This window comes from Macadamia integrifolia, unplaced genomic scaffold (genome assembly GCF_013358625.1).
Source record: "Macadamia integrifolia cultivar HAES 741 unplaced genomic scaffold, SCU_Mint_v3 scaffold621, whole genome shotgun sequence".
Classification (NCBI taxonomy): domain Eukaryota; kingdom Viridiplantae; phylum Streptophyta; class Magnoliopsida; order Proteales; family Proteaceae; genus Macadamia; species Macadamia integrifolia.
In genome coordinates this window covers 45,643-54,477 of record NW_024870499.1, presented here as the reverse complement: position 1 = coordinate 54,477, position 8,835 = coordinate 45,643, and the positions used below count along the sequence as shown (strand labels likewise).

At 40.6% G+C, this 8,835-nt stretch overlaps 1 protein-coding gene across 1 annotated transcript; it reads left to right on the top strand.

The window, feature by feature from the left end:
* The first annotated feature begins 609 nt into the window (after nt 1-609).
* LOC122069460 (SPX domain-containing protein 1-like) lies at nt 610-5,462 on the top strand. The gene is made up of 3 exons (XM_042633476.1): nt 610-1,019; nt 1,823-1,949; nt 4,790-5,462. Exons 1-3 carry the CDS (start codon nt 723-725, stop codon nt 5,221-5,223), a joined length of 858 nt encoding a protein of 285 aa, XP_042489410.1. The 5' UTR covers nt 610-722; the 3' UTR covers nt 5,224-5,462.
* Nucleotides 5,463-8,835: the final 3,373 nt, after the last annotated feature.

Here is an 8,835-nt window from a genome sequence, read left to right as displayed (position 1 = left end):
AGAGGATACTCTTACTCTTCCAAAACACATAAGAGGCATAGAGAGCTTGCTTTCCTACTTGATGACCAACCCACCAACTAACCAAGTGAGGAAGGAAAAAGGATAGAGATGACCCCATCTATCTCACCAAACAAGCTTATACCATCACCATGGCACAAGGTTGAGGATAATCCCATCCATCCTTCACCTCAACTAATAATTTGAAGTTTTATCATCCAAGTTGGGTGAAAGCCCTAGCATCTAACCAATGTATGTATGCCACATGTCTCATTAAATTACAGAGGAAAAGAGGATCAGAATCAGCATCAGCATCTCAACTCCCCATCACTCACTAGCCGACTCCAAAAACGAAGCCACCCACTTACCAGTTACCACTCACCAAGACGGTGTGCCACGTTGCGTGAGAGACCTGGGGCCCGCCCAACAACAAAGACTAAAGATGTAGGAAATTAATGTCTCTCTCACTCTCCATGTCCTGATTGTCATCGACTGTCCAGGTCCAAAAGAGAATAAAACTCGAGATATTCTCTTCCTTTCACGGCGACAAATGGATATTCCCATTTATTTCTTTCGAATATACCGATCGGACCGTTATATGAAACCACCTTTACCTCTTCCCTTCTCCCACCCCACCCGCACATTCTCCCTCTCTTGCTCTCGTTTTCTGTTATCGTCGTCACAAATCAGAATCTCTTTTGTTCTTCCTTCAGATTTCGTGAGAAATGAAGTTCGGGAAGAGTCTGAGTAATCAGATCGAGGAGACTCTACCGGAGTGGAGAGATAAGTTCCTTTCGTATAAGGATTTGAAGAAGAAGCTTAAGCTTATCGACCCTAAAACCGAGGAGAGACGTTGTAAGCGACCGAGGTTGGTTGAAAGGGATGGTTTTGAGGCTGGAGAGATGGAAATGAGTTGGATGACGAGAGAGGAGAAGGAATTTATTCGATTGTTGGAAGATGAACTCGAGAAATTCAATGCCTTTTTCGTCGAGAAGGAAGAAGAGTATATCATCAGATTAAAGGTATTCATTTCTATCTCTCTTTCAATTAGGGTCTGTCTCGATACGATCTTTTATTTATTGATTGATTGATGTTCTGCAAATTAGATAGAAATTTAGGGTTTTCATTTCGTTCTTCATCCCGTAATGCATGCACCTCAGGCTCAGGCTTTGGTTGCCGGCGAAAATTAATTAGTAATTGTGAACTCGACTTCTTTTTTCTTTCCCGAAAATAAAAAGATCCCCGGCTAAGATATCAAATGCTTATCTTGGATTCTGAAACATTGCGGTAGTTTTGTCACCGCCGGGGATTTCAATCGACGGCGATTTGCTCAGCTCTGCACCGGGAAATCGCTTGTTTTGTGGTTCTGCGTGACCGTTAGGGCCTGAAGTGAGTTTCTCCGCTGGAAGCACCATGTGCAGACAATTGTGGATTGCCCCGATTTTGTTTGTTATAATCCTTGGCTTAGAATCGTCAGATTGGAACCTTTCTTTGGTCGAATTAGATTGATAGGCTGACTGAGAGGCCTGCCTGTATAGGGAAGATTGGAAACCAGCGGTGTTTAGAACTCCCTTTTTTTATTTCCTGTTCCTGCAATGTAGATAGAGGACCCAAGCTATCCTCTTTCTAATTCATTGCTGAGTCAGCTAATATGCGCCAGTGTTACACTGATCGGCTAGAGTGCAAGAATATTCTCTCGCTCTTGTTTTATCTTGTAGCCTTGTAACGAAATATTGTATGGCGTGGGAAAAGTATGGGTAGATGAGAATGGGGTCACAGTCACCTAATGCTTTTCTTTGCCTTTGTGGTTGTGGTGGGGTTGCAGGAGTTACAAGATAGAGTGGCAAAAGCAAGAGATTCCAACGAAGAGATGATTAAAGTGCGAAAGGAAATTGTTGATTTCCATGGAGAGATGGTTCTTTTGGAGAATTACAGCGCTCTTAACTACACAGGTCTGTATCTGTGCCTCTTATTCGTTTGATCTAATTATCCAGTTTACAATGAAACTATACTTTGAAATAGAAAGACTGGAATCTATATATGTATGGCCAGTTCCACTATGAAGTGACAAAGAATTTGTAGAGAATAAGTGAAGGGGTTGAGCTAAATTTAGCAAGGAATTCCTTTATTTCTTTTGTCAAATTTTGGTCGAAAAGGATTTTGAACTGTGACGAAAGTATAGCCTTATTTATTTTGAGTAGAGTCAAAGATTTAGACCATTTAAAATATAAAGAGTTCAATACATAGTGACCTATATAAGAATAAATCCTTGACGTTTGTTGAATAAACTATATACAACATAATATGATGGCAATGGGCCAGGTCAAAACGGTGCCTGCCCCCATTGCTAATGGGTCGGGTATGGTATGACCCTTCTCGAGTTAGATTCGGGTATTTGGTATGTGAGAAACTTCAGGTAACCACTATGCCCGCCTGCCTTACTCTTCATGTATTTTTTTTTGGGTGGGTGGGTGGGTGGGTGGGGGGCTTTGAGTATAGTTAAACCAAGTCTTGTAAGGGTCGTGTATGATACGATCCCTGACTGGGTTAGGTTGGGTATGATATTCCAAAAACGTGGGGCACCGACTTTACCTTACTTGAGTCCCCATGCATGTTTCTTTGGGGTGTCATTATTATATTATTAAAAGGTTGGGTATGGTATTGGTGAAATACATGCCCTGTTGCCGGCACTAACACAGGCATAGAGCATATCTTCTACGGCTTGTAAGCGAGAAAGCGAATATTCGTTTGAATATATCGTTTTAAATATTGCACTACTATTTAAAAATATATTTAAAAAAAAATTAATGGTTTAATATTTTTCCCTTCACATGGAAAAAAGCGTATAGTTTATTTTGGTAAACAATAACACAAATTCTTCTTGGTGTCGTTTTCCAAATATGCATTTTAATACCTCCCCCCGCCCTCTCACATGCTGACATAGTAGAGTTCTTCCTTACGGCAGCTCACCTCATATTCGAAGTTTCTATCTATCCGATGGTCTTGATTGGTCACATCAGTCTTGTGTGTGGCTCAAATTGAACTGCAGCGGCCGTTAACCCATACAGAGTTAAAACTTGACGTCTGTCTAGGGTGACTCCTTAAGATTTTTTGATAAAGTTTAATGTGACCTCCCAAATTGAGGCTCATTGTCTATGGTCACAAGTATTTTCTGTGTCTCTTTCAGATCAAATTTTACACTATCAGTTAATGTCCAATTTCCCGTGGTAAGGGGACTATTTAATGTTTTAGGACAATTTTCTTTTTCCCTTCTTGTTTTATGATTTAGAACAACTTGCATCAGTTTATGGTGGCTTCTTGTGGTATTTTCTTTCATAATCAAATCAAATGCCTTTACGTTGATGTTTTGAGCTGTCTTACTTTCTTTTCTTTTTTAAAAGAAGGGGTGAGATTTTGAGTCCTACTTATCATGTCCATGGGAATTAGATTGTTGAGATGACACGATTGACTTATATGATGCCAATAATCCCAACTTGAGTCGACATAAATCAAATTGTTCATGACAGTTTGAATTATTGAGAATCCAAATAGATATTTTGAGGAAGTTTGTGTTTCTCTTTCTTTTAAACTTTATAGAACATTGTTTGTTGGAATTTAGAGCAATCCAAATAGATATTTTGAGGAAGTTTGTGTTTCTCTTTCTTTTAAACTTTATAGAACATTGTTTGTTGGAATTTAGAGCATCTTGTTATTTAGTGGAGGTGGAAAAATAGGAAGAATATTTTCTTTCCTGCGAAGGAAATTTTTTAAATGAATTGGGATGATGTTGTTAGTTGTAATTGTTTAGTTTTCGTGAATATTTATTAGATGCTTATTCAAGTGTTGATTGCTTGATAACAAAATTTTACTATATAAAGTATAAGTCATAATCATCCTTCAAATACTCAGGAAGTCGAACGAATTTCATTTTCTTACATCCCCTTGTCCTTCACATTTAAATGAATAAAAAAGGAAAAGTTCTTAGGATGTTGTCTGATTACACTTAGCAAGACATCTAATTTGTGCCCAAATGGAGGATGATTGTGACCCAAGCTGGCTGTTGGGTTTGTACTGTTTGCATCTAAACTTTCGGGTTCACCACCAACTTCTTTCCATTCCTCGTGAGCCACTTATTTCTCCGAAACAGGCGATCAAAGTGATTTGATTCCTTTTTTCCTATAAGTCGATGGCTTTACACCATTGCGATACTTTGAATAAGCTTGAGTACATATAGGATACAACAGTGCTAAAACTATCATCACTATGCATTTGATTCGTTCACTATATATGTCTTAGCAAGGGAGGAAGCTTTGGGATATTCTTCTTTAGACTGAAATTATACATAAGACAAGTGCTTTATGATGTTCACATTTGTTGGCCCAAGAAAAATAAGGAGGGGGGAGGGGGGAGGGGGGAGGATGAAAAACTGTGAATTGGTAGATATGGTGCCCGTCTCACCAAGTTTGGAAAGACTATAAGTACCGCAAACCCTTTTCTATTTTAAGCGATTCTTTAGTTGGTATGTGGGATGAACAGAAGTCTTGTTGGTTTTATTGAGGCTTTGGTCGTCAAAGCATGGAAACTGGGAAAGTTATGTGGTCCATATGCACAACACAGTTTGTGATTTAGGGCATATTTTTTGCTTAAGTATTCTGTCTCTGTTTTTTCTCTGACACTAGTGGGGTATAATTGATTCTCCGTTGGTGCTTAAACATAATCTATTACAGAGATTTGTTTTTGATTACGAACAGTATTTGATTCAAGCTCACTGATTCCATCATGATATGAACAGGTTTGGTGAAGATACTGAAGAAGTATGACAAGCGAACTGGTGCTCTCATTCGATTGCCCTTCATCCAGAGAGTATTGCAGCAACCGTTCTTCACTACAGACTTGCTCTACAAGCTTGTAAAAGAGTGTGAGACTATGCTTGATAGCCTCTTCCCAAAGAAAGAACTATTTGTACCTGAAGGAGATGGGAATGAAGGGTGTGATACTAAGCCTGTGACCACAAAGGATGGGCAGCTGATCAGGCCCAAGGAGCTCGCAGAAATCGAGTACATGGAGAGCTTGTATATGAAGAGCAGCATCTCAGCACTTCGGGTCCTAGAGCAGATCAGAAGCAAAAGCTCAACTGTAAGCGTATTTTCTTTGCCGCCACTGCAGGGTAATGGTCTGGAGGAGACCTGGAATAAAGTCCCTGTTTTGGAACAAGTAGCGAAATAGATGTGGTTTGTTAGGTTAGTACTCAGGCGGGGGCCATCGGATTTGTTGATTGGATGAGCTAGAGGGTCCTCCAGGCTGGTTAGCTTTGGATTTTCTTTCTTCCTTTCTGATATATTTACAGTTATAGTTACATGTAATAGGCAGTAGATACTAACGGAGTTGTAATTTGTATAATGCACAATCAATAGCTTGACTGAACTCTCAATCTCAATACTAAAGATGGGTGGGAGTTGCAATTCTATCACTTGTATATGTTTCTGTTCTTTCTTCCAGCATCTTTATGTGTGTGTGTATCCCTTTTTCCTTCTCTTTTTGAATCCGGATTCTTCACCAGCTAACTAAAGAGAAACAAATGCTCTGTAGACCCTGCAAGTCTACCACTGTGGCAGTGCAACAGAAAAGAAGTAAATTCAGCAAAATGGGATGTGTATCCAACACTTCTCATTACCAACTTCCTGAAAACTCACCACCACGCACAGAATGCAGGAGATGACTATGTGCCTGCAAATTAAACAATCTTAATTTAGAATTTTTACCTAAAAAATTATCAATTCCACTACATACGAGGATTTATGATTAAGCTATTATTTTTTAAGGAAAAAAGGCGTAGCCGGTGCACGAGGCCCTGCATGTGCAAGGTCCTGGGGTGAGAATTATGCAGTCTTACCTCGAGAATGTGGAGAGGCTGTTCTGTTTGCGTGACCACCAAATCGCAACATTTGTACCTTACCGTTGGATCAAGTGCATCCCTTATTAAGCTATTATTTTTGAAAATTTACCCAAATTCACAATACTAATGGTTAATTCTGGGTTGTTCAAAATAACTTGGAGCCATAATGATGAATTAGGGTCCTAAACTTGACTCATGTTCAATACATTTTATCCCCTTCTCATTCAACAATTCAGATTTGTTCAACTTATATCATGTGGGTTATGAAATAAACTTTAGCCAAACAAAACGTAAAAAAAATTGCAAATAATGACAAAAGATAATTGGGGGAGGATTGTTTTGTGGGGAAAGTTTTCCTACATGGATGGGTGAAGGGTCACAGCTATATCATCCAAGGGTCATTGAACATCCCTGGGCATTGTCGATAATACCCTCTCCCCCAAGTGTGTGATATCCTAATTGCCCATCCGAAGGTTGCAGTTCCCCCTTTACTGTGGCTGAAGGAAACTCTGTCCATTGTTTTGCACAGTCCTATTTAAGAAGCAAAATGTCATATGGCCCACCATTTTGAGCTGTTTGGATCTTTATGCATTTCTATACATCGATAGTACTTGTAGAGGCCAAGGGGACTTTACTCACAGACACAAGAGGGGAGGGGGGATGATAGGAAAGTGAGGAATGTGTGTGGCGCCTACTTTACCAACAGAAGCTGCAATCAGTGCGCTATGCACTGGATTCACATTGCTTTGCTTTGTCACTTATATTTTTTATTTTATTTTTGGGTTGAAATAATTTTATTCAGCAAAATGTGAAGGACTCATGGAGTCACTATTACATAAGTGAACTAACCACGGGGTGGAGAGAGGCCAAGTTGTCACACAGTCTAACGTCGGGGTGTCAATTCCTAAACCGAACCGGTAAAACCGGTCGGACCGAACCGATAACAACCCAACCCGAACCGAACCAAACCGAAGCCTTATTGGTTCGGTTCGGTTTCGAGTATTGCAACCCAAAAACCAAACCGAACCGCACCGAAAATCGGATGAACCCGAAACCAAACCGAAACCGGCTCAAAACCCAGACCGAAACCGAAACCAAACCGGTAAGAAACCGAAACACTCCAAAATTCATTAAAAAAATCAAAATTTGCATAGTTTTGTATACATTTGTATGGAAAATCGAATCCAAACTAGACCAAAAACCAAAACCAACCCGGTTACAAATCGATTTAAGAAACCGAAGTTCAACAATTCATCATTTAGTTGTTTCCTAATGGCTCCATACCGGTTTAAAAAACCGATCCAAACCGAAATGAACCTAATAAATCCAAACCGGTACCAACCCGAACCCAAACCGCACCGAAGCTGACACCGGACCGAAACCGATAAATCCTTAATGGGTCGGTTTCGGTCACTTCCAAACTCACACCGAAACCGGTGGAACCGGACCGAAACCGCACCAACCCGGACCGTTGACACCCCTAGTCTAACGACAGCCTTCCGGGCCAAGGTATCAGCAACTAGGTTAACACATCTTGGAATATTGACAAAGGAATAGGATGAGAGGTGTTGGATGTCCTTGACGAGATTAAGAACAGACAGCGGGGGGCTAGAGTTTCTTGTAGTAACATAAGTAATGAGATCTCTGTTGTCGGATTCCATGATCACTTTCTCCATACAGTCCGCTATTGCCTGCAGCATAGCATTGCGAATGGCCAGTCCTTCTCCCTGAAGAATCGAGGAAAAGGAAATGGGTTCAGATTTTGCAATTAAAGGATTGCTAAAGGAATCCCTGATAATGAAGCCGATCCCAGAGCCAGTTCTATTTTCCATTGAGATGCATTACAGTTGATCTTGTAGATAAATGGAGGGGGATTGTTCCACTTTTTAGGAGAATTATGAACAGTAGAGGGGAGTGACACCTCAGATGGGCCCTTTTGTGTTGCTGTCCAGAATTCTTCAAATGCAGTGGAGGCCAATTGACATACCTCAATAGGGGACCATGCTGAACTCTTCTTCATGTACTCGTTTCTTGCTCTCCATATATACCAACAAATGAAAGAGCATAAACTAACAACTGGCCGACTCTTCATTTTGTCTTTCTTCAATAGCTCCCCCCAGTTTCCAATCCAGCTCGGGAAGGATATACTCTCAGATGTATCAAATTTAATGGTGAGAGGACAAGCAAACCATACGGCTCTAGCGAAGGGGCACTCCAAAAGAATGTTCTTTGTTGTTTCTGGAGCTGTTCCACATCGATGGCAATGGGGATCAACATTAATATTTCGACGTCGAAGCTCATGAGCACTAGCAATGCCAGATGCACATGATTTCCAAGGAAAATTCTGATTTTGGGAAGAGTACAGCAGTTCCATATGGTCCTCCATACTATTGTAGGAACCTCAGGGATTGAACTTCCCCAAGAAGATGAAGCTTTTGTTCTATCAATGGCCCTCTCTTGATTGCATAGATGGTGATATGCAGACTTCACTGTAAATACACCATCTCTCGATCCTCCCCATATCAAGTAATCCTCACAAGGGAATAAAGGCAGCTGAATCTTAAGAATTTCGTCTGTCTTGTGGGTAGAAGATCTGATTTAGAATATCTAGCTTCCATGTCATATTATCTTGATCAATAAGTTCAGAGACATGATTAATGGAGCAATCAAAAGGCCGAGGATGACTGATCTTGAACGTTGGGGCAGTGGACAGACAGTTGTCTTCCCATATTCTAATATCATATCCATTACCCACTATCCAGCGGAGCCCAGAATAAAGAGTAGATCGACCAGCTATCAGACTCCGCCAGGCCCAAGATGGTTGATTCCCTAAGTTTGCTTAAAGAAAGCTATAGGACGGAAAGTAGATTTGCTTCATTAGCTTGGCCCAGTGAGAGTCGGGGAATCGCCACAAACGCCACGTCATGTTGGCTAGAAGAGCA